Source organism: Muscardinus avellanarius (genome assembly GCF_963383645.1).
Source record: "Muscardinus avellanarius genome assembly, chromosome: 16".
NCBI classification, from domain to species: Eukaryota; Metazoa; Chordata; class Mammalia; order Rodentia; family Gliridae; genus Muscardinus; species Muscardinus avellanarius.
Genome location: NC_137802.1, coordinates 54474335 through 54499404, shown reverse-complemented (window position 1 = coordinate 54499404; position 25070 = coordinate 54474335). Strand labels below are relative to the sequence as shown.

Here is a 25070-nt window from a genome sequence, read left to right as displayed (position 1 = left end):
GGGGGGGTGTCTGGTGGGAGGTCAGACAGCGGTGAGATGGAACACAAAACAGATGTGACGCAGAGGAAGGCTCCCTTCCCAGGGAATGGGTCAGGGGGGCACAGCTCCAGGGCCCCCGGCCAGGGCGGTCCAGCGGTAGGAAAGGCAGCAGAATTCGGACCACAGCCCGAGAGGACGGGTGGGCAAGAGGAAGGGGCAGGGTAGGTGAAGGACTTTCTTCCCAGGCTGCCAGCAGGGCTGGTGGAATTGGCCCCCGGCTCCCAGTCAACAACAGAATGCCAGGGGACAAGGTGACGAATGGGATGGAGGACACAAGGACAGCGGGAGGGATGGCGTGCCGGCGTCACACTGCCCCCTGCTGGGTCGGATCGTACCTTCCTCGGCGGATGTTTCTTCAGAAGCCAGCGCGAAGGCGGGCAGAAAGAGAGGAAAAGGAGTCATCTGAGCTTCCCAGTCTTTCAGGCTGGGGCCTTCCGCTTCCAAGAAGACCCCCCTGCCCCAGAGAGGGGCCAGGGTCTCTGGGGCCTGGGGGTGATACTAAGATCTACCAAGAACTGGGCCTGGGGTTTAAAAGGCCTGGCTCTGCCCTAGCTCGCCAGGCAACCCTGGGCCTCAGGTTCTTCCCTGAAGGGCTTAGCCCAGCTCAGGACTCCACCCTGAGATGCCGACGCATCTTAGCTGAGTGGGGCCTAAGGGCTGGGACACACGCCCTCTCTTGAGCATGCCCTGCACAGATCCGCTTGGGCCATGTTGGGGTACTCTGAGGCACATGGGGCTCAACCTCACTGCCCCCCTTTTTCCTGAGTACTAGGGACCGAGCCCAGGGGTGGGTGACCACCGCTCCAGATCTCCAGCCCTTTTTATTTATTTTGCGACAGGGTCTCATTAAGGTGTTGAAGCTGGCCTCAAACTTTCGTTATACCTGCCTCAGCCTCCCGAGTCGCTGGGGCTATGGGCTGGCCAACCTTTCCATTTTTAAAGAGAGGCTGGAAGTCAGGATTGTTAACGTGAAATCTCCTGGGTTTTAAATGTTACAATGGGGCCCCGTGGGCTGGCTTGTGCCTGTGATATGCGGCCCCTCAACTCCAACAGTTTGGGGTTCTGATTGCTGGTGGACACCAGGGGATCTAGGGTGTGTATATGTGTCTTACTTAAATCCCCAGCCCGTGCCGCCTAGGACGATGGCTGCAACCAGGACAGCCCCGGCGATGGAGCCGATGATGATGTTGGTGCCGCTGGGACCTGGGGAGGAGGGCAGGGCTCAGTTGGCAGGGCCAGGCGGGGAGAGGGGGAAAGACAGCCCTGCCCTGCGCAGCTGCAGCCTCACCTTTATACCTCTCCGTCTCCCCAGTGGGTGGGGACGTGGGCAGGGGGTTGTGGATACTGCAGTCTTTGCCTGTCCAGTCCGGCTGACAGATGCATTTCCCTTCATTGCTACAGACCTAGAGGTAGGAGGGCCCAGCAGAGGTGAGCAGGCCTGTGTCTCCTGTGGGCCTCTCCCACTACCCCGGCCTCTAGGCACCCACCCCGTGGTGGGAGCAGACTCGGCGCTCCCCACTGCCTGGGCAGGTGCTGAAGTTGAAGGCGGAGGCTGGCAGGCAGCGATGGTCCAGGCACAGCATGTTGGGCCCGCAGGCCGTGCCGTCCTCAACGTAGCTGAGGTCAGAGCCATCGGCCAGCTGCACATGGCCGCCCCTGGGGAGACGGTACAGCCTGCCTCGGCCCCTGTCCCCAAGCCCCCTTCCCCAACCATGGTTCCAGCCAGTACCTGCAGTCCAGCTCCTTGCCCTGGTGGTAGAAGGTCACGCTGCTGATGTCTCCTCCCAGGTCCCCCAGCCGAGGAGCTCCAGAGATGTTGACGCAGAGGAGGAAGCCACAGAGCACGTCTCTATTGGGGTGTATGAATCAGTGGCCTCAAGTTTGACCTCAGACCCAAATACTGAGCTCTCGTTGGCCCTCTCCACTGTGCCTCAGGGGCTCCTCCTGTGAGTCTCCCCACTTTTTTTTTGTGGTACGAAGGATTGAACCCAGGGGCATTCTATCTCTAAATAATACCCCAGCTCTATTTTTTTGTTGTTGTTGTTGTTTTGCAGGTCTGGGGGTGGAACTCAGAGGCATTTGACCCCCGAGCTACACACCCTGCCAAACTTTTTATTCTTTATTTTTATTATTTTTATTATTTTTATTATTTTTAATTTTTTTTGTGGTACTAGGGGTGGAACCCAGAGGCTTTCTACCTCCGGGCTATACTCCCAGACCCATTTTTTATATTTTACTTGGAAACAGGGTCTCACTAAGTTGCTGAGAGCCTCACTAAGTAGCTGAGGCTGGCTTCGAACCTGTGCGATCCTCCTGTCTCAGCCTCCCAAGCGCGGGGATTACAAGCGTGCGCCACCACGCCTGGCTTCTATTTTTTTTTTTTTTAATTTTTTGCAGTACTAGGGATTGAACCCAGAGGCATTTGACCTCCAAGCTACACACCCTGCCCAGTTTTTTATTCTTTATTTTGAAACAGGGTCTCGCTAAGTTGCAGAGGGTCTCACTCAGTAGCTGAGGCTGTCCACAAACCACGATCTTCCTGTCTCAGCCTCCAGAATGCTGGGATTACAAGTGTGGGCCATCATGGTAGGCTCCCTTTTTTTTTTTTTTTTTTTGTGAAACAGGCCCTCACTAGGTTAATGAGAGTCTCACTATTCAGCCTCCCAAGTACTGGGATTCCAGGCATGCACCCTCACACCCATCTCTGCTGTCCCATTCTGGAGACTCCCCCTGCCCCAGAGCAGGGGTCCTGAGGGGCCTAGACTACTCACTGCTTATTGCACTGGACCCAGCCTGAGCCCTTGCGCCCACAGTTCCCACGCTCCGTCCCCTCCACATTCAGCTTCTCGTAACAGAAGCGATCAGCAGCCACTGCAGGGAGATGATGCCAGGCGTCAGCCCAGGACCTCAGGCCTGCACTCCCCACACTCGGGCCTGGCTCCCAGGTGGGCTCGATCCCTGAGATCTGGGGTGTGTGTGGGGGGTGTATTCAGCCAAAAGCTAGTCCCCTCTCCCACACCCAGCCAGACTCACCATGGCCCCAGAGGGCCTGGCACTGCCGGTCCCGAGTTTTGCACCGACCTCCGTAGCAACGGCCCTGAGGGAGAAATAAGAGACAAGTTAGGGAGACACTGGGGGCCAAGTGAAGACAAGAGGCTGCACCCCTCCTACCTGCTCATGATCACAGTAGTAGCCATCCAGCTTGTGCAGGTTAGGAGGGCACTGTGGAGAGAGGGCTGCCTCAGCAGGGCACCCCAGCACTGAAGGCTGAGGCCCAGGGCGGGATGCAGGGCTACGGGGCTCATGTTACAGGGCTCTTCTGGCTCTGTGGTTTTCCATAGGGATTCGGAAGTCCCCCAGCCTCCCTCAGTTTTCTGCACACCCACCACGGAGGGCTGGGAGAACTGAAATGCCAAGCTCGTAATTAGCCCTTAATAGATGTTAACCAATATTTTATCCACTCTGATCCCTAGCATACACTAGGTACTGTGCCAGGCGCTGGAAACACCAGCCAGATTGTAAACGCTGGTTTCATGATTGAAGAAACAGCCAGGCGGCGTGAAGAACCCCTCTCAGATAAGGACACAGGCTGATCAGCAGCTGGCGTTGCCAGCTGCGGAGCAGAGGGGCGCAGAGAGCAGTCACCCAGCAGAGCCAAACCGACAGGAGTAGGTTGCCCGGGCCAGGGCTTCGCGGAAACGTCTTGGCCGGGCGGACCTGGCTCGAGTCCCCGGTGCAGGTCTCCGCGATGTCGCACTCGTTCACCGCCTCTCGACAGGAGACACCACGCGCCTCGTACTAGGTAAAGGATGCGTTCCTGGGCTCGGGGAGGGCGCCTGCCTCCGCGCGCCCTCCACGCGGCGTGGCAGGCTCTCCAGCCCCGCCCTCCACCTGTCCCTCAGCCCCGCCCTAGCCGCTCATTGGCTGTCTTCACTTAGGTCCCGCCCACAACAGCACCCTCCTCTCTAACTCCCTCCTATCTACACGCGTCTGATTGGCCCGCCCCATCCAGGCCCCGCCCCCACCAGCTAATATTTAGGTCCCGCCCCCAGCCACTCTTCCTCCTCCCTAACTCCCCCTCTTTTCACGCGTCCGATTGGCCCTCCCCATCCTGGCCCCGCCCCAGGCCCCGCCCCCTCACCTTGCAGCGCCGACAGCACAGCCCGTCGCTGCACATGGCATCGTGAGTCAGGGTGCATTTCTTGCAGCAGTTGCCCCCCGAGCGGCTGCACTCCTGAGGGCCGCGAGGAGAATCGAAGGGAAGCGGGCGAGCCCCCCTCCGACCCTGCCTCTTCGCCCAGCCGGGTGTCCGGCCCCACCTGGCGCCCGCACGGCCGCTCACCTGCACCGAGCCGCAGTCGCATTCCTCCCCCGCCTCCACGAAGCCGTTCCCGCATTCGGGGGGGTCCAGGAGCTGAACCGGGATGGGGGGTGTCGGCGGTCTGCCAGGGCCCCGGCCCAAGCCCGGCATCCCGGCTCCCCGCCCCCGGGGCTGGTACCTTGAGGGGCTTGTTGAAGAGGCAGCTCCCGCCGCCCTCCTGCAGAAACTGGTTGTACTCGTCGATGCTGCAGCGCGAGAACTTGCGGGGCAGGTAGAACCTGGCGAGCGGAGGGGCCGGCTGGACGCGCCTCCAGCCCCCCCGTCCCGCCCCTGGTCCAGACTGGGGAGCGGGCACTCTGGGGCTGAGGATCCTCCCGCCTGCCCAGCGAGGAAGGGTCGCTGCGGTCCCTCTGCGAGCCGCTGCACGCCGAGCCGGGGCGGACGGCGCCTCCGCAGGGCTCGGGCGCCGCCCAGCGGCCAGCGCGCAGCACCGCAGGCTGGCCAGCTGGGGGTCAGCGGTGGAATCTGAGTCCTCGGCGGTTTTCAGAAAACTTCTAGGCGGCCAGGGAACTGGGCTTTGTGATGCCACCGAGTTCAGACTGCCATCGAGTGATCTCTCTAGGACTCCCCTCGCCGAAGACCCTCCAGTTGGTCCCCGAACACTCACCCAGTGTCCTCCATGATGCAGCCAAGCCAGATATCTGGACACTTGCAGTCTCCTGAGAAGGGAGCCAGGAGGACATGAGGAAAGACTGAGGACCACCCTCTCCCACTTAAACCCTCTCACTTTCATTTTTATTAGTTAATTATTTTTAATATTTATTAGCATGGGGGCTCCTAGGGATTGAACTCAAGAGACATTCTACTCTGAGCTACACCCTCCGCCCTATTTTTTAAGAACAAGGTCTAAGTTGCGGAGGGCCTAAGTTGAGGATGCTGTCCTCAAACCTGCGATCCTCCTGTCTCAGCCTCTCAAGTACTGGGATTACAGGCATGCACTGCCATGCTGGCTCACTGTCACTTGTAGAGATGTGGGCGTGTAGGTCTGGCCTGGGGGGCCCCGTGGGGCGCTCCAAGGGTCCATACCTGCTGAGCTCCGGTGTTTGTTCCACATCATGCCCAGGTTCTGCCCCAGCGTCTGAGCCAGGGTCACTGCCATGGCCCCCATGTTGCCGTACTAGGAGGGGGAGGATGGAGCACAAAGATGTGTCAAGTCCTTCCAACAGACACCTCTCCTCAGCCCCACCCCACTGTGCCCCCCTGCTCACCTCATTCACACCCCCACCCCGGGACAGCGAGCAGATGCCCCCCACGTAGGCAGCCCCACTGCTGGTGCTCTGAAAAGTCCTGCCCCTGGAAGGGAGAAGGCGTCAGGGTGACCTCCTGCCCTCCTCAGGGGCCCTGGGGCTTCGAGGCGGTCTGGGGTCCACACTAGGCCCTTCTTCAGGGAGGCAGGCCTTGCCCTGCATGTCAGCAAGTGTGACCTCAGGCAAGCCCCTCCCCTCTCTGGGTTTGTCTGCCCACAGCCAAATGAGAGGTTCCTATTCAAGTGTGTGTGTGTGTGTGTGTGTGTGTGTGTGTGTGTGTGTGTGTCATTGGGGATTGAACACAGAGGCATACTACCTCTAACCTAAACCACCCAGCCCAATTTTATTTCTTAATAGGAAACAGGGTCTCCCTAAATTGTGAAGGGCCTCATTAAGTAGCTGAGGCTGGCTTTGAACCTGCGCGATCCTCCTGTCTCAGCCTCCCAAGCGTGGGGATTACAAGTGTGCGCCACCACGCCCAGCTTGAGAGGCTCCTATTAGATCATGCCTTGTTGCGAGGCCCTTTTATTACATCCCCCCAGGATACCAGGTCCCTGAGGAAGTGATTATGCGACCATCTGAGAAGGGAAAGAGGGGGTAAGGAGAGGTGGGGTAGAAGAAGCCCCCCCAGGCTAAGGCAAAGGGCATCAGCCTAAGCTGCCCCATGGGCTGCAGGCGGCTGGGGGCGGGTGAAAGGTGAAAGGTAAAAGGTGAAAGGTAAGCCCAGGTAAGCCCAGGCTCCGAGTGCACTTGGCAGGTGTCAGTGACCCTAAGCACTGGGCACAGGGTCGGAACTCACGAGAACAGGTGGGTGGCATCACTGGGCTCAGGCAAGCCCTCCCGCCGGTAGACCATGAGCCGGGCCAGGGTCTCCAGGAGGTCATCCTGCACCTGGATCTTGTCCCCATCTGCCCACGTTTCCATGGCAACAAGCACAATGCGGGTGTTGAGCTGCTCCTTATATATCTGGGCCCAGAGGGGAGAAGATGAGGGGGCTGGAGGATGTGGGGGACAGGGCTGGAGGAGGGCTCAATCTGTCCTCCAGGAAGCGGGGGGGTCAGAGGCTGGCAGTGAGCCCTGGCTTCCTGTGGGGGGGCTGAACAGGGAAGGGAGGGAGGGGAGGGATAGAAGGCCACTCACCACGTCTGCCAGGTTCACCACGGACTTGGCAAAGTTGCTGGTGAGGACCACAGACTGTCGCATCTGCTCGAACTGCCCAAGAGGAGAGGAGGCCGGTGAGGCCCCGTCCGGCCCCTCTTCCCAGAGTCACCGCCCCCCGGGTCTGGGAATTTACCAGCTGATGGTCATTGATCACAATCAGCTCCACGTACTTGGTCTCACTGTGCACGGTGGGGTGGCCCCTGCGGACCTGGGGGGCGGGTGGGCACTCGGAATCAGTCCCCTCAATGCCTGGCCCCATGGCCCCGCCACGGACAGACTCCGTGTGCGTGGGGAGGGTCTGGACCGCAGCCTGGACAGGGGTCTCGCCCCTCCCCAGCCCGGGAAGGGGGCTCCGGGTAATGGGGACCTGTGCAGGTGCCAGAGTTGGGAAGAGGTGGGACTCTTCCCAGAGCTGGCCCCTGTCCCAGATGGTCATGGATGGGCGTGTCCTCCTGCCCCGGACCACAGCCCAGCGTCTGTCTCTGCAGCCCGAGGTCTGAGCGGGCCCCGTACCTGCCTTTTCCTTCTCAGCCTCAGCCGGTTTGGAGGAGCAGAATGGGCAGGGGCAGCAAACAGGCAGCCTGTGGGGAGGGCCAGGTGAGGGGGGCACAGCCCACCCCCCCAGTCCCGCTACCCCTCCCTTACCTGGTTCCCTGCATCCGAGGGGGGCTGGGAGGAGAGGGGTCCGGTAAATGAGGTGGGGAAGGGGTCCCTGCAATGAGGGGGAATTAGTTCTTGGGGAGCCAAGCAGGTCTGCTCTGTGCCCACATGGGGGCAGCTCCCACCCATTCCCCCACCCCACCCCAGGGTGACCCAGAACTGGCCAGAGCTCCCATGTCGGATCTGATCTCCCAGATGCTCAGATTCCGGGGTCAAGACCTGGGGGCGCCCTGGGAGACAGGGGCAAAGGACACTGGAGCCCAATGGGAGGTCACTTGGGGGACAGAGGGGACATTGGAGCTGGGGGCACTGGGAAGGGCAGCGAGGCTGAGGTTACTGAGGGAGGAGCAGGAGCCAGTGACAGCTGTTGGAAAGGGCGCTGCAGGGTCGTCGGGGGGATGGCAAGGGTCTGTGTAGGGCTTACCTGGGGGGTTCCCCATGGCCAAGCCATCTCTTGGGGCTCCACGATGTAAGTCAAGTTCCCATCCGAGAAGACCCCACTATGGAGAGAGGCGCAGATCTCCATGTCCTGGCCGGCAGGGGCCTCCCCACTGCCCAGCCCTGCCCATACTCACCGCAGCCCCTGGCAGGTGGAGATGGCCGCGAAGGAGCTCGGGTTGCCCCGGAGTTTCCCCTGGTAGTAGCAGTGGTCTCCAGCTCCCTGGGGAGCGGCAGGGCAGTGAGCAGAGAGGGTGCCGGGGGGCACACAGGAGGCTGCCCCTGGTGCGGGTGACCGAACCAAAGTCCCTGGCACACCGGGGGCTCTGGAGTCTGGTTTTATGCTGGGCTGCTTCTTTCTTTTCTTTTCTGGTACTGAGGGATTGAACCCAGGAGCATTCTATCTCTGAGCTACATTCCCAGCCCTATTTTTTTTTTAATTTTTATTTTTAAACAGGGTCCCCCTAGGTTGATGAGGCTATTTTTTTTTTTTTTTTTTTGGTGGTACTGGGAGTGGAACCCAGAGGCTTTTTACCTCCGGGCTATACTCTCAGACCTATTTTTATATTTTATTTGGAAACAGGGTCTCACTAAGTTCCTGTGAGCCTCACTAAGTAGCTTGCTTCGAACCTGCACAATCCTCCCGTCTCAGCCTCCCAAGTGCGGGGATTACAAGCGTGCGCCACCATGCCCGGCTTGATGAGGCTGTTCTTGAACTTATGATCCTCCTGCCTCAGTCTGCGATTACAAGTCTGGGCTACCATGCCCGGCTGGTGTTCCTAATGTGCTGTTTCACCTTGGACAAGTTCCTAACCCTATCTGGGCCAACTTCTCCTTGCCTATAAAATGAGAAGGCTGGATTGCAGTAGTGATTCTGAGCCATTTGTCGGGGCAGGTGAAGACGGACTCCTTTGAGAAGAATGGCTAACATGTCTACGGCACCTGCCGTGTGCCAGCCCTGTTCTAAACACTGTGTTATCTCATCTAATCAGATGACCGCTACAGACTCCCCTCCACCCCACAAACCTCACTTGAACACGGCCTCTGTGGCTGAGGAGCTGTGAGTGGCAGGGGTTCTTCCCGCCAGGGTCAGAGGGGACCAGCAGCACCCCCTCCCCGGAGTCTGCTTCCTGCAGAATTACTCGTGCTCCAGTTACTGAACAGGCGGGGAGGGGGAGCAGGCTATTTATAGCCTCTCATTCATCTCTGTTCAGGCTCCCGGGCCTCCAGGGCTGGGACCCTGTTGTGGCAAGCAGCCGGGAATCCCTGGGCCAGAGGGGCCTGTCCTCCACTGTCTCCTACCGGAAGATTCTGGAGACGCCGCTGTCATGGCACAGTGAGGGGCTCCTATGCCTCTGCGCTGGCGGGGGGTCAGACCTCGGGGCTGGGCGAGGGGACCAGGCGCCCCATCCCATGCAACCGGCCCACTGGGCTGCCGGTCCTCAGAGCCCCCAAGATGGGGAAGGATGAAAGGTTCAGGCCAGCCTGATGTACCTGAATCCTTTCCACCAACCACCTGTCCGTCCGTCCTTCCTTCCTTCCTTCCTTTCTTCCTTTTTGCAGTACTAGGGATGGATCCCAAGATCTCAAACCCTCAAAACATGGTGGACAAGTAATCCACCCTGGAGACCCCCTCCCAAAGGGACTTACGGTGCTATGCTGGGTTGTCCCCTCCCGGCTGAAGTGGCGCTCTACGTATTGCGAGGAGAGCAGGTGACTGAAAGGGCAGGAGGAGGGAGGGGTCACTGGCGAGGCCAGCCTGGCCTTGCACCTGTCCCGTGTCCATCCCGTTGACCCCGGCTGCGCTGCCCACCGCACTGCCCTCCCTCCCGGGCGAGGCCCCACTCACTGGTTCAGCTCCAGGTCCAGCGTGAAGTCTGTGTTGAAGGCCGGGATGACAAAGCTCACCTGGGCCAGGTGGACGGGCTGCGCGGGGAGGGGAGAGAGCAGTGAGCCAGCCAGGGCGGCCTGAGGCTGGAGGCAGGCACCCGGGTGGAGGGAGCCCCGGGGAGGGGAGGGGACCCCACCCCACTCTGGGGAGAAGGTGCTGTGCATGGTCCTCTTCCTCCATGATCCTGGGGGCAGGGACAGACCCCCCCCCCCGGGCAGGGCACCCTCTGCCTCTGAGCTGAACTCCTACAGCCTCAGAAGTTTCAGGGGTCCTTGCTTCCCGGCCCCGGCCCCAGTTCACATCGGAGGCCCTGGACTGTGCAGACACTAGAATTGATGGCAGGCCGGGATGCTGGGGCGAGGGGGCAGCTGCTACTCGATCAGGAGGAAAGGACTTGGCTCCTCCAGCCCAAATCCATTGCCCTCTGCCTGGCCCAAAGCAGCTCATCTTTAATATTTCAATCCCATGGTTAATTTTTAAACACGGAAGTTTTCCTGATAAATTTTTCAGAGGGGCCTGTGTGGTGGGGCTGGGAGGCTCCAGGTTGTCATGGCAATGTACCAGGCCTGAGCAAGATGGCTGCCCTGCCCAGCTACTGTGAGGGGACGGGGACTCCTGGAGGGAAACCCATCCCAAGAGAGGAACGGCAGGAGAGTCCAGGCTGAGGGGGCGCTGAGTCACAGCCACCCTAGGGACACTCCCACGCCTCTGCGTGCGCCCCATCCCCAGCTGGAGAGTGTGGCCTCAGGGGGGCCTGAGGGGACTCAGGAGCTGGAGACTCTTCTGTCCTGTCCATTTAAGACGAGCGCCAGACACCGAGGCGAGGGGCGCAGCACTCTGCCCGGCTGTGAAGTCAGGCTTTTGTTCCCTGCCTGGCTCGTGTGTGTGGGAGGAGGAAGACACGGAGCCTGATGCCCAAGTCATGAAATCCCATAGCTGGCTGCCTCAGCCACCTGATCGTGACTAAGCCTCACCCAACCCTTCTGCACCAGGTACCTGTCCCCGCCCTTGGCCAGCAAGATCACATTTCATCATCCCAAGGACTCTCTAGGAGAGATGCTGCCCCACTTGACAGATGGGGAAACCAAGGCACAGGGAGGCTAACTCACTGGCCTGAGGCCACACAGCTAAGTGCGCATCGGGCCGTCCCTCCCGACGGCGAGGGCAGTGGCCAGGGTCCGTGGGAGGCCCTGGGCGAGGGGGCAGGGTGAGGAGAAGGGCAGTGCAGGTAGGCAGACCTCTAATCTCAAGGACACTGCCTCATCCCATCCATCCCAGGCCGACCAAGGCTCTGGGCCCTGTCCTGCACCCCTAGAACATCGATCAGACCCGAAATAGAAAGTCAAGGACGAGGAGCCACAGCTCCCTCTCACCCGTGGGGTAACCCCTGCTTTCCCCTCCGGCCAGCCAGGCCTAGCTCTAGCCCTGCGCCGCCCAGCCCTGGACGCACACGCGGTCCTCCCCTCCCTCCCATCTCCTGTGCGTCCCCACCGACAGCCCCTGCTCCCATTCTGGCTGCCCAAAGCAGCAGCTCGCCCAGGCCACAGGCCTTGATTCCACTCTCAGGCGCTGCAGCCTCAGGCACGACCCGGCAACCTCTCTGAGCCTCAGACTTTCCCACTGGAAATGGTAGCATGAACTCCACCTTTTTGTGGTACTGGGTACTAAACCTAGGGGTGTTCTACCTCTGAGCTACCTCCCAAGCTCAATTATTATTATCATTATTATTATTATTTGTGTACTAGGGATTGGACCCAAGGGGATTCTACCTCCAAGCTACACCTCCAGCCCTACTTTATTTTTTGTTTAGAAACAGGATCTCCCTAGGTTGCTGAAAGCCTCACTAAGTTGCTGAGGCTAGGCGCAAACCTGCGATCCTCCTGTCTCAGCCTCCCAAGTGCTGGAATGACAGGTGTGCCCGCCTGCTCCTGGCTTTATTTATTCATTCATATATTTAATTATTTATTTATGTGGTACTGGGGATTGAACCCAGGGGCATTTTATCTCTGAATTACACCCCAGCTCTATTTTATTTTATTTTTTAATTAATATTTTGGTAGTACTAGGGATGGATCCTAGAGGCATTCTACCTCCGAGCTACACCCCCAACCCTATTTTTTTAATATTCTTTATTTTGAAACAGGGTCTCACTGAGTTGCAAAGGGCCTCCCGAAGTAGCTGAGGCTGTCCACGAACCGTGATCCTCCTGTTTCAGCTTCCCAAATGCTGAGATTACAAGTGTGTGCCACCACACCTGACTCTTATTTATTTATTTATTTTTAGTGGTACTGGGGGTGGAATCCAGAGGCTTTCTACTCTGGGCTAAACTCCCAGACTTATTTATTTATTGGTGGTACTGGGTTTCCTGGAAACCCTTCTACCTCCAGGCTACACTTCCAGACCTTTTTTTTTTTTTGTGGTACTGGGGGTGGAACCAGGGGCTTTCTACCTCCAGGCTATGCTCCCAGACCTACTTTATATTTTATTTGGAAACAGGGTCTCACTAAATTGCTGAGAGCCTCACTAAGCAGCTGAAGTTGGCTTTGAACCTGTGCGATCCTCCTGTCTCAGCCTCCCAAGCACTGGGATTACAAGCGTGTGCCACCACGCCCGGCTACCAGACCTATTTTTATACTTTTTTTTTTTTTGGTGGTACTGAGGTTCCTGGAAGCCCTTCTACCTCCGGGCTACACTGCCAGACCTATTTTATACTTTTTATTTGGAAACAGGGTCTCTTAAGCTAGCATGGCTGGCTTTGTACCTGTGCGATCCTGTCTCTGCCTCCCATGCGCGGAGATTACAAGCATGTGCCACCACGCCTGGCTCTTAAGGAGTATCTTGCTAAATTGCTGAGGCTGGCCACGAACCTGCGATCCTCCTGTCTCGGCCTCCCCCTTTCTGGGATTGCAGCTGTGATGAGCCCACTTTTGAGGCTGGGAGGCCGCCTTTATTGTGGACTCATCCTGGGCCTGGGGGATTCCGACACTTACACAGCTGTCCCTGCTTAGGAAGTCAGCAGGTAATCCACCTGGCCCCCACTCTGGGGAGCCCCCAGCCAGATACTGCAGGGCCCTCTTTGCACCCACACCCTGCAGTCTGTGAGGTGAGGTGTAAGAGAAGAACCCTTCCTCAGCAGGACACAAGGCTCAGGCCAGAGAACACCCTGGGGCAGAACCAGGGAGCTGCTGGGACTATGCCTGACCTGAAGCAGGCCTGAGGTGGTGGGAGAGGCGGGTGTGGTGGCGCACACCTGTAATCCCAGTACTTGAGAGGCTGAGACAGGAGGATAGCAGGTTCCAGACTAGCCTCAGCAATTTAGTGAGACTGTTTCAAAATAAAAGTAAAATAAGAGTCGGGCGTGGTGGTGCACGCTTGTAATCCCAGCATTTGGGAGGCTGAGACAGAAGGATCATGGTTTGCGGCCAGCCTCAGCTACTTAGTGAGACCCTCTGCAACTCAGTGAGACCTGTTTCAAAATAAAGGATAAAAAATAGGTCTGGGGTTGTCGCTCAGAGGTTAGAATGCCCCTGGATTCCATCCCTGGTTCCGCAAAAAATAAAATAAGGCTGAGGGTTCAGCTTGGAGGTAGAATGAATGCCCTTGAGTTCTGGTGGAGAGGAGAGAGGTCAGATACCTGGGCACGTTTGCCTGGCACCTCTGTAGCCCAGGCCCTGGGAGGGAGCTCCTGCTGGCACCAGAGGCCCAGGCCCCTAGCCTAGCTGTATTAGCCAATGTTCCAGCAAAGCCCAACTCTTCTTCCTGCCCCTGCCCTGCCCTGACCTCATCCATTCTCCCTCAGTCCCCAGGGGCCCTGGAGTCTTGAGGTCACACTAGCCACCCGCCCTCCTGCCGAGCTCAGCGCTGACCCTGTGCCCTGCACCTGCCGCGGGGTGCTCACGTGATCCTGCCCATTTGATCTCAACCCACCCAGGCTGCCTGGTCCTCATTTTACAAACGCCAGGCTGAGGCCCAGGAAGAGGCCTTGGAGGTGACTGTCCCCGGGTCACTGCTGGGAGGGGCCACTCCGAGTCTCCCTGGGGCTGGAGGTCGCGTCTGCCATGACAGCTGCGCCCCTGCGGCGTCCCTGTCCTTCCCCACTCTCCCAGGCACCTGCCGCTGGGGACCGTGCCTTGCTCTTTCTGTGCCCTGTGTGGCCTGGGCACAGGGTTCGGAAGAAGGAGGTAAAGGTTCTGCCGGAGCCCCTAGTCAAAAGTACAGGTTGCCGAAGCCAGGAGTAATGGCGCATGCTTGTAAACCCAGCATTTGGGAGGCTGAGTCAGGAGGATCGCGGGCTTGCGGCCAGCCTCAGTTACTTAGTGAGGTCCCCCGCAACTTAATAGAGTCTGTTTCAAAATAAACAATAGAAGCCGGGTGTGGTGGCGCATGCTTGTAATCCCAGCACTTGGGAGGCTGAGACAGGAGGATCACACAGGTTCGAAGCCAGCCTCAGCTACTTAGTGAGACCCTGTTTCCAAATAAAATATAAAAAATAGGTCTGGTAGTATAGCCTGGAGGCAGAAAAGCCCCTGGGCTCTACCCCCAGTACCACAAAATTAAAAAATAAAAAATAAATAAATAATAAAAAGTTGGGTGGGGTGTGTTGCTTCGAAGCAGAATGTCCCTGGGTTCACCTGGGTTCAATCTCTAGCAAAAAAAAAAAAAAAGTATAGATGCTGGCTGTGGCCCCAGAACTACAGAATCCCAGTCAGGAAGGGACAGACTAAAGGTCTCTAGGATTCCTCAGTGCCCGCAGAACTGAATGTGCAGACCTCTGCTCCCCACAACCTCGTCTCTGTCCCCTGACACTCACCCCGAATCTCCCGCCTGCACCTCAATTTTCCCACAGTCATCTCCTCACCTCCGCATCCAGGGAGCCTGCCGTCAACCCGAGGCCAGCCTGGCCCCGTCTGCCCTTGGTGGGGGCCTGTAACACAGAGTCTAATGTGTGTATGTGTGTTTGTGAGGGGCGGCACTGGGGATTGAACCCAGGGGTGCTCTTTCCTACACCATAGCCCTTTTTTTAAAAATTTGAAACAGGGTCTTGCCAAGTTGCGGAGGGTCTCACTAAACTGCGGAGGCTGGCCTTGAACCTGTAATCCCCCTGTCTTAGCCTCCCAGATACTGAGATTACAGTGTGCACCACGCTGCCCAGCAGATCTTACTTTTATTTACTTTGAGATGGGCTCTTGCTATGTTGTGCGGGCTGGCCGCAAACTCCAGGACTCCCGCGAGGCTCTTGCCCCGCCCCTGGAGCCCGGGATGGCACACCCAGCTACACAAAGGGTTTTTTGGTACAGGGGTTTTTTTGGTACAGGGATTTTTGAACCCAGAGCATTCTATTCCCAAGCCACACCCCCAGTCTGATTTATTTATTTATTTATTCTTTTTTTGTTTTTTGTGGGTCTGGGAATGGAACCCAAGGGCATTCCGCCTCCACGCTGCACCCCATGCCCTATTTGTTTTATTATTTTTTGTGTGTGTGATACTGGGGGTGGAACCCAGAGGGTTTCTACCTCCGGGCAATACTCCCAGACCTATTTTTATATTTTATTTGGAAATGGGGTCTCACTAAGTTGCTGAGAGCCTCACTAAGTAGCTGAGGCTGGCTTCGAACCTGTGCGATCCTCCTGTCTCCGCCTCAAAAGTACTGGGATTACGAGTGAGTGCCACCACTTCCGTCTTGCATACAGTTTTTTTTTGTGGGGCTGGGGATAGAACCCAGGCCCTCACGCACACTAGACATGTGCTCTGCTACTGAGCCCCAGCCCCAGCTCTTTTGTTTTGCTTTAATCATTGACTCACCTTTTCACGTGGTGACCTAAAGCCTCCTGGAGCAAAGGCCAGGCCAGCCTTTCTTTCCACCCAAGGGCTTTTGTGGAATTGAAGGCCCAGTGAGTTACTTAATCCACAGCCTCAGTTTCCCCATTGGTTAAATGGAGATGTTGTGGGTATGAAGTGAAAGCCCTGTGTAATGTTCTACTATCAGAAAGATTATAGGGGTGGTGAATTGGCTTGAAACAACCCCCCCATGCCATTGGCATGGGGCTGTAACTATCTTCTGTATTTCTATCTTTTTAATAAACTTCTTTAAATCTTAAAAAAAAAATAAAGATTATAAATTGGGCCAGGCGTGGTGGCACATGCTTGCATTCCCAGCATTTGGGAGGGTGAGACTGGAGGACTGTGGTCCGTGGGCAGCCTCAGCTACTTAGCGGGGCCCTTTGCAATTCAGTGAGACTGTTTCAAAAATAAAAAGACTAAGCCAGGCATGGTAGCGCATGCATGGCAGCATTTGGGGGGCTGAGACAGGAGGATCGTGGTTCGTGGACAGCCTCGGCTACTAGGTCGTTTGCAATGCAGTGACCAAACTTGGCTGAACAGAGCCTTGGTACCTCGGTGGGGACGATGGAGGAGTCACTGGTGTCACGGGGAAGGGGGGTCTCCCCATCAGGGCCCGCTCCCAGGTGGGGCCCCCGCCTCCCCCGCTCCTCCCCCACTCGGGTGGCTTACAGGTAGAATGTCTCTGTTGTCCATTTCCAGTACCATAAAAAAAAAAAAAGATTATAAGCCGGGCGTGGTGGCGCATGCTTGTAATCCCCGTGCTTGGGAGGCAGAGACAGGAGGATTGCGCAGGTTCGAAGCCAGCCGCGCGCGCTGGTTTAGGAGACCCTGTTTCCAAAATGAAAATGTAAAAAAATAGGTCTGGGAGTGTAGCCCGGTAGAAGGTAGAAGGGCTTCCAGGAACCCCAGTGCCACCAAAAAAAAAAAAAAAAAAAAAAAAAAAAAAAAGATTATAAATTGGGTGTGGTGGCACTTGCCAGTAATCCCAGTATTTGGGAGGCTGAGACAGGAGAATTGCAGGTTTGAGAATAGCCTCAGCTACCTTAGACTCTCAGCAAGACAATTTTAAAACAAAAAAAATGAATAAATAAAGAAATAGAGCTGGGGTCCGGGCGTGGTGGTGCACACTTGTTATCCCAGCATTTGAGAGGCTGAGACAGAAAGATTGAGGTTTGCGGATAGCCTCAGCTACTTAGTGAGGCTCTATGCAACTCAGTGAGACCCTGTTTCAAAATAAAGAGTTAGGCTGGGCGTGGTGGCGCATGCTTATTATAATCTCCCCATTCGGGAGGCTGAGACCAGAGGATCACAGTTCACGGACAGCCTCAGCTACATTGCGAGGCCCTCTGCAACTTAGACCCTGTTTCAAAATAAAGAATAAAAAATAGGGCTGGGTTATCACTCAGAGGTAGAATGTGTCTGGGTTCCAACCCTAGTACTGCAAAAAAAAAAAAAAAAAAAAAAAAAGAACTGGGGTGTAGCTTGGAGGTAGAATACCCCTGGGTTCAATACTAGTATAAAAAAAAAAAAAAGATTAGTAATAATAAATGAAGAAGGACGTATGAATGTTTCAGCTGAGCGGGGCTTTGAGGAACTAGGTTAAAGGCCCCTGGCTCACCTCCTGTGACAGCGACAAATCAGAACAGTGGCTTTGTGCTTTAGATTTGATGGATGGGGGGGGGGACGGGGGACGGGACTGGCCTGGAGCACAACTTTCTGGTACCCCCCATCCCGCTGTGCTTGGAGACAGCACACCCTCCTGCTGGGCAGCTGCGGGTGGGGGAGGAGCGGGGAGACCCCCTTCCTGTGACACCAGCGACTCCCCCAGCGTCCCCACCGAGGTACCAAGGCTCTGTTCATCAGCAGGGCCGTGGGATTCCCAATGAGAACAGCTGAATGAGTTTCTGAGGATGGGACTTGACCTAAATTTTCGAGGACAGTCATTTCCTCACAGGTCACTGGTCCCTCCGGGGACAGGCGCTGGGCAGCTGGGCCCCTCTAGGCAGCCAGGAGAGGTGCTTGGGCGAGCACCGGCCGGAGCATGGCTGGGAAGGACTGGAGCCCTCGCTCCTTCCAGAGCCCCACCTGCAGCCTGCCGGTAACCCCCCAGCGCCCTGGCTCCGGTTCCTGACAGCCAGCCCTAGGACAGCGCCAGGTGCCCGGGAGCCTGCCCCGCTCAGGGACGTCCGGGACGCACGGGCCAGGTGCCAGGCTGGACGCCTGACATCGCCTCCTCTAGTCCTCACAGCGGCTGAGCAGTGGAGATGCCATCGCCCCTTTTTATGGAGGGGGGGGGGTCCCGGCGGCTGCGGTGTTCACTCAGGGCATGGGGGAAGTGGCAAGGCAGGACCCGCATTAGAGCTGTCCCGCCCGGAAGCTGCGGTGTGCGGCTTCCCCGCCCAAGTGCAACCTGCGCCAACTCTCCCTCGGGGCTCAGAGCAGGTCCTCCAGGAACCAGCCGGGCCCAGCGAGAATCCTGGCCTTCCCGGAGCCCCTCCTGCCCGAGCTCAGGGCAGAGCTGTGACTTTGGCTGCACAGACCTAGCACGAGCTTGGTGCCGCTGGGAGCAGGACCCCTGGTGTAGACTCGGGCTTGCTGCCCGTGACGCCCACCTTGCACGAGCTGGGGGCTGAGCTTGGCTCAAATGCCCCCATTCTTCTGCAGCACGGGAACAGGCAGCAGGGACCTCCGCGGAGGGCATCAAGCGGCGGGTCCAGTAAGCGCTGCTCAGGCAGCTCTGGGCAGCTGGCCCCCTCCCCAGCTGGCTCACTATCTGGGGACCTGGGAGCCCTGTCCACTTTCCCACACTCTGTCCTCCCCCGGACAAAGTCTGGGTTTCTCAAGGAGTCTGGGTTTTCCGGGCCAGGAATAACTCACACAGCAGCTGTGTGTGAATAAGGAAAAGGTGACCCTCGGGACACAGGCGGCTCGTGAGCCCGTGGAGTTCATTCAGCTCGCTCTCCCTGGGGCAGGCTGTGCGCTGCAGCGCTGGTCCTCCTGCCTGCTCGCTCCTGGTGACCCCAGGTCTGAACTTGCAGAGGTCCCTCTGCTTCTCTGGGCTGCAGGCCCAACCTGCTCCCAACCTGACAGAAGGGGTGCAGAGGCCAGCGTCCCCCCTTACTACAACCTGAGGTGGGCAGTGTCCGGCTAAGAGCACCCCCTTCCTTTTTTGTGACACTGGGGATCAAACCCAAGGTTATTCTACCCCTGAGCTAAGCCCTCAGCCCAAATTTAGTTTTTTTGGGTTTTTTTGGTGGTACTGGGGGTGGAACCCAGGGGCTTTCTGCCCCCAACTATACTCTCAGACCTTTTTTATATTTTATTTGGAAACAGGGTCTCACTAAGTTGCTGAGAGCCTCACTAAGTAGCTGAGGCTGGCTTCGAACCCGTGCGATCCTCCTGTCTCAGCCTCCCAAGCGTGGGGATTACAAGCGTGCGCCACCATACCCGATTTTTTTTTTTTTTTTTGGTGGTACTGGGGTTCCTAGAAGACCTTCTACCTCCGGGCTACACTCCCAGAGCTATTTTATATTTTTGAAACAGGGTCTTTTACGCCAGCGCGGCTGGCTTCGAACCTGCTCGATCCTCCTGTCTCCGCCTCCCAAGCGCGGGGATTACAAGCGTGCGCCACCATGCCCGGCGTAGTTTTTATTTTGAAATATGGTCTTGCTGGCCGGGCGTGGTGGCGCACGCTTGTAATCCCAGCATTTGGGAGGCTAAGACCGGAGGATCACGGTTCGCGGATAGCCTCAGCTACTTAGTGAGGCCCTCTGCAACTCAGTGAGACCCTGTTTCAAAATAAAGAATAAAATAATAGAGCAGGAGGTGTAGGTCGGTGGTCAAATGCCCCTGGGTTCCATCCCCAGACCCACACACCAAAAAAACGGTCTTGCTAAGTTGCTGAGGGTCTCACTAAATTGCTGATGCTGGCCTGGAACCTGCGATCCTTCTGTCAAGCACTGGGATTATAGGCATGCATTACTACACCCACCTGGAATAGTTACTTCACCCCTACCTGTTTCCCTATCTGTAAAATGGGATTTAAAGTCCCACCTCCTGGAGATGGGATGAAGATGAAATAAATTCATACGTAAGGGCAGAAGAATACCAGCCCCAGTGAAGGCACAGGAAACTGTGATCTTTCTAGCTTTTTTTTGGTGTGTGTGTGTGTGTGTGTGTGTGTGTGTGTGTGGTACTGGGATTGAATACAGGTGTGTTCTACCTCTGAGCTACACACTCTTATTTTATTTATTTATAGCTTTATCCATTTATTTATTACTTATTTTTGGTACTGGGGATTGAACCCAGATCCACTCAACCTCTGAGCTACATACCCAGCCCTTTTTTATTTTTTGTCTTGAAACAGGGTCTCACTAAATTGTTGAGGATGGCCTCAAACCAGCTATTCTCCTGTCTCAGCCTCCTAGGTACTGGGAGTACAGGATGTGCCATCCTGCCTGGCTTATATTTTATTTTACTGCAGTACTGAGGTGGAACTCCGGAACGTTCTACCTTTGAGCTATACCCCAGCCTGATTTTTTATTCTTTATTTTGAAACAGGGTCTCACTGAGTTGCAGAGGGCCTCACTAAGTAGCTGAGGCTGTCCATGAACCACAATCCTCCTGTCTCAGCCTCCCAAATGCTGGGATTAACAAGCGTGCGCCACCGCAGCCAGCTTTATTTTTTATTTTAAAACAGGATCTCACTAGGTTGTTGAGGGTCTGTCTAAATTGCTGAGATTAGCCTTGAACCTGTGATCCTCCTAGCTCAGCCTCCCAAGTACTGAGATTAAAGGTGTGCTACTGCGCCCAGCTTCTTTCCTGCTTTTCATTCCTTCCTGGTCGCCCTCCCTCCCGTCCCACTCTCAGTCCTGCCAAGCCAGGGATCCTCAGCACGGGTCCACCTCTGCCATCCAACCCTCCTGGTGGCAGGTGTGACGGAGGTGCATGTTATCATCATCCTGGTTTTAGAGGTCAGGAAGATGGGGTTCAGAAGGAAAGCGACCGACCCAAGGCCAGAGCAGGCGAGTACACAAGGGCCCCCACCCCCTGGGCCAGCACGCGCCCTGGGCTGCCCACGCGACCTGTTCAGCCCCAAGTCTACCACAGCTCGCAGCTCGGTAACTTAGGACAAAACCCAGGGTGCCAGCGGAGCACACCTCCTGCTGGGCCGAGCTCCACCACCATCCCCGAGGCTCCAGGGCCAGACTGCTCCAACCCGGGGAGAAGGGCCAGCGGGCTGAGGGTCGGGGCAGAGCTGCCGGGCAGGTCATTTTGCCTCCTTTGGCCGTCTTCCGTCCTTCTCACTCAGGGTGGGCTTGGGGAAGTGCTCCTGGACCCCAATCCAGACAGCCCTGGAGGCAGAACTGGACAGCATGGAGTGCCCTGGCCTTGAAGAAAATCACTCCCAGCCCCACTGCTTAAGGTCTGATTGGCTTTGGGCAAGTTACTTAACCTCTCTGAGCTTGAGAGGTTTTGCTCGCCGGCAAAATGGGGCAGGCAGCAGTGACCTGCCTCGTAGAGTTAAGTGATGTATTGCGCCTACGAAGCTTAGCAGAGCACCTGGCTCCCAGAGGCCCACCGCCCCGGCAGCCCTCTCCCTCCGCCTCGGGAGAGACAGGCACAGATAAGGCAGGACCCCAGGCAAGTCCCCAAGACCCCTGCCCACAGGTCCTCACCCCTGCCCCTCAGACGCGCCTTAGGTGCCCCGGGACTCAGTCACTCTCCTGTGCACCACACATGCCGGCCACTCACCGCACAGAGGAACAGAGACCCCAGTCCCCTGGGCTCGCCACACGGCCGAGGCACCTCCCCCCAACTTCAGAAGGACTAGGCTGAAGGAGCAGCCTACTGCTTGGAACCCCCACCTGCACCTGGTCCCCACTTCCCTTGATCCTACAGGGGCATCACCCCTGTACCAAGTCCTGCCAAGGCCACCACGGCCACACAGCTCGCAAAAAGCCAGACGAGGGACCAAGCGGCAGCCAGACACCCCAAGGCCGCTCCTAGGACCGTCCACACTGCCGTCTACCTGCTCTTAGGGAGCCTGGGCTGAACCCCAGCCCCCACCCCAAGCCGCAGGCTCAGGACCACGGGCCCCCTCCCCAGCACCTCCGGCTCCTGCCCTGAGTGATGGTGCATCTATTATGCATGCTCCCTTCCGGCTCCACTCCATCTCACAGGCCTCCCCACTCGGCACCACCCCACACCCCTCCCCCTTAAGGGCTTTTAACCAAGTACATTAGGCAGGGCCAGATGCCAGTCTGACAGATGTCTGTAATGTTAGCCTCCGTTTCCCTCCTTCCTCCCTCTGCCCAGCCCAGTTTACCTCCCACCACTCCCAGCTGCCAAAACTTCCCAACTGGAGCAGCGCCCCTCCTGCGTCTCTCCTCCACACCTCCTATCCCTGCCAGGCCCTCCCCAGGCGGCCCACGGCCACCCCGGCGGCCTGGCGAACTTTTGGCTTCATGGTTCTGGAGAGCCGAGCAGGCCAAACGAATATTCCATCTGGGTGATTATTATTCACATGATATTAATTAATTATTAATTGCAATTAATCTCTTTCATTCCTAACCTTCCTCTGGGAGACAGGCAGGGTCTGGCAGCTGAAAGGGACAAGGGGCAGGGAGAGCTGGTATTTGTGGATGAGCTTGGGACTTCAAACAATTGTCCAAGGCCCCACCTTAAGCCGGGACAGGAAGGAGAACAACACGCCTGTCTGTGCACCCGGGGAAACTGAGGCAGGAGCAAGTACTAAGCCATTCTAAGAAAGCCCACCGAGGGTGGCTTCAGCAAGCACTTTGGAGTCTGGATCCCTGACTGTGCCCTCGGCTGCTTCTCCCAGCCCCCCACTGCCCTGTTGGAGCCCCAGTTTTCAGCAGAACCATTAGCTGGGGCAGGAAGGGAGGGGCTGGGGGGAGGCTGACCCAAAGCAGAAGGGAGGCCTGGGTGTCGGATCCTTGGCTGCTGAGGACAGGGGTTCCGCAATGACGGGAGGGGACCTGGGGCTGGGCAGACCCAGTGCCCCCCACTCGTGGGCTCGAGCACCCACCTGCTAGCCCATTGTACAGAGGGCAGCTGCAGGAGCCGTCCAAGCCCGGCCACCGGCGGCCTCCCTCGGGCTCCAAGGCCTGCTGCAGCCCCTGGCCCAGCCCCCCAGCCCCACTCACCGGGCCTCCAGGTGGCTCCCGGCGGACCCTGGTGTCCAGCTGCTGCTTTCGGACCTCTCCCCCGGAGCTCTCCCCTACCAGGCGGCTGGGCTCTGTGACCTCGGGGGCGTCCGGGCTCCCCAAGTGCGGCGAGCCTCTCCAGCGCAGAGCTCCAGAAGGACCCCGGGCCCCAAGACCTGGGGAGACAAGGCCATAGCTGCGGGGAGATGCCCTCCGGGGGCAGGAGTCGACCGGGGACCCGGTGGGTTTACCGGGCCCCCACTCTGGTGTGGCCCTGCCAGCCCCGAGGATCGGATGGGGGGATCTGGCTACCCTGCAGAGCGAGCGCCCCACGGGGGGGGCGGGAGCTCCGTCCTGCCGCCCGTCACGACCGCCCCCCCAGGCTGCGGAGCCCCGCAGAGGGCGGCGAGGCGGGCGGGACAGGTGGTGGACGCACCTTCCCCGCGGCCTCGCGCGCTCGGGCCGGCCGTCCCCGGGGCACTGCGGCGAGCTGTGGCTGCGGCGGGGCGCGCGCCGGGCGCGGGGAGCAGCAGCGGCAGCAGCAGCAGCGCCGCGGCCGCCCAGCGCCGCAGCCGCCCCATGGCTCGCTCGTCGCCCTCGGGCGCGGCGGGCTGGCCGGGGGCGGCGGGGGGCGCGGGCTCCGCGCGGGCCGGGTTAAGAGGCAGCGCGAGCACGTGAGCCAGGGCCCGCCCCCGCCCCGCCCCGCCCCCGCCCGCGGGCGGAGGACAAAGCGGCGCCGCCCGGCCTCCCGCGCGCCAGGTGCCGGCGCCGGGGCTGGGGTCCGGAGCCCCCGGCCCGCTCGGCTGCCCCTCGGCCGAGGGCGGCGGCGCGGAGCTCTGCCGGCGCGTCCTCGCGGATCGAGTGCACCGCGTCAGAGCCGCTCACCGCAGTCCTCCCACGCCCGCGGGCCGACCCCTTCCCCTCCCGCGGGCTCCTCTGCTGCCCAAAGGTGGCCCTGCCTCCGGGAGGGCATCGGGGTGCCGCCACCCCGGCCGCCGGGAAGGGCTGGCCGGGCTCCCGACCCAGGTGGCTTTAGGAGCCGCAGCCTGCCCCGCTTCTGCTTGTCCAAATCTTCAAGGATGCCCCTGGCCCTCTCCTCCAGGCCCCGCAGGTGGCCTTGTTTGAAAAATCCTTGACCTCCCAGCCCACCTCCCGTGCGGTGCCCCTCCACCCAGCTCCTGGGCGAGTTGGGGCCAGTAGGAGGGGCTGGCATCTCTGACCTGGAGGCTTGGGGTCCCCAGAGCCAGTGCCCGAGGTGGCACTGGGTGTGGCAGGACCTGGCGTGGGTAGGTAAGTGGCTGAGAAGGCCCCACCCCGACCCCTGTGCCACAGCGGGGGACCACAGGTCCCTAGTGAGTGGAGGTGGGGAAGCCCTGTTTCCCCAGGGTTGCTGTCTCCCGGGCCTCTGATGGGCTGGGGAGCTGCCTCTGGCCTGTGACAGCCTCCCCTCTCCCCAGCTCTATTTTAGGCCCAGGAGAGGTGAGAAGGCAATTTCCCAGGAGGCGCTGACATCAATGCTTGGAAGAGGTGACTACTCCCCCCCAACCACCTGCCACTCCAGCCCCAGATGCTCAGCAAGACTGAGCAAATCCCTCCTTCCTCTGGAGACATCTCAAAAACCTCCTCCAGGATGCAGGAGCGAGGAAGTTCCCAGGAACCAGGACCTACTAGGTGATGTGCTCTGGAAACTGTCACCCAGGATAGAGACTGTGCTCTCCACGTTACAGAGAGGGAAACCGAGGCTGTGAGAGGCTACAGGAGCTCCCCAAAGTCACACAGCTGCTCAGGAAGGCCCTTTCCTAAATGCCAGGACCCCATTCCCCTCTGGACAGCTCTGTCCCACCTCCACCTCCATCTGGAACCAGAAGAGACTGGTATATCTGGTTCCTCACCCCCCAACCCATTTGGCATCTGGCACCAGGGTGACTGTTCTGTCTCCCTGTGCCCTGTATGCCCTGATCAAGTGTCCCTCCAGAGAGACTGGGTGAGCATGTTTCACAGTGGAGGGCCCTAAGCAGGGGATGTCTGGGTCCCTTCTATGTCCAAGACCACACAGCAAGCGAGGGTCAGGTCCAGGTCTCTTCAGCAGAGGCTGACTCCAGCTACATCTGTGGCCCTGTACCTTGGCTTCCTGCTGAGACCTTCCCAGCCTCCAACGTGACTTTCCCCTTGGTGGCACCCTGGGCCAGGTCTAGTAGGGGCTCAACTATATGGCTTTTTGACCCCTATAGCTGTTTACCTTC

General features: G+C 58.3%; 1 protein-coding gene across 1 annotated transcript; it reads right to left on the bottom strand.

The window, feature by feature from the left end:
* Positions 1-343: 343 nt before the first annotated feature.
* ADAM11 (ADAM metallopeptidase domain 11) lies at positions 344-23408 on the bottom strand (the record flags this gene model as incomplete). Its single annotated transcript, XM_080713737.1, has 26 exons — positions 344-392; positions 1152-1242; positions 1328-1442; positions 1527-1695; positions 1769-1888; positions 2811-2910; positions 3073-3136; positions 3211-3261; positions 3757-3837; positions 4181-4273; positions 4382-4453; positions 4539-4638; positions 5028-5079; positions 5447-5537; positions 5629-5713; positions 6467-6633; positions 6808-6879; positions 6962-7036; positions 7342-7409; positions 7474-7540; positions 7913-7988; positions 8064-8149; positions 9577-9643; positions 9776-9852; positions 22828-23003; positions 23342-23408. 26 exons carry the CDS (start codon positions 23406-23408, stop codon positions 344-346), a joined length of 2331 nt encoding a protein of 776 aa, XP_080569863.1.
* Positions 23409-25070: the final 1662 nt, after the last annotated feature.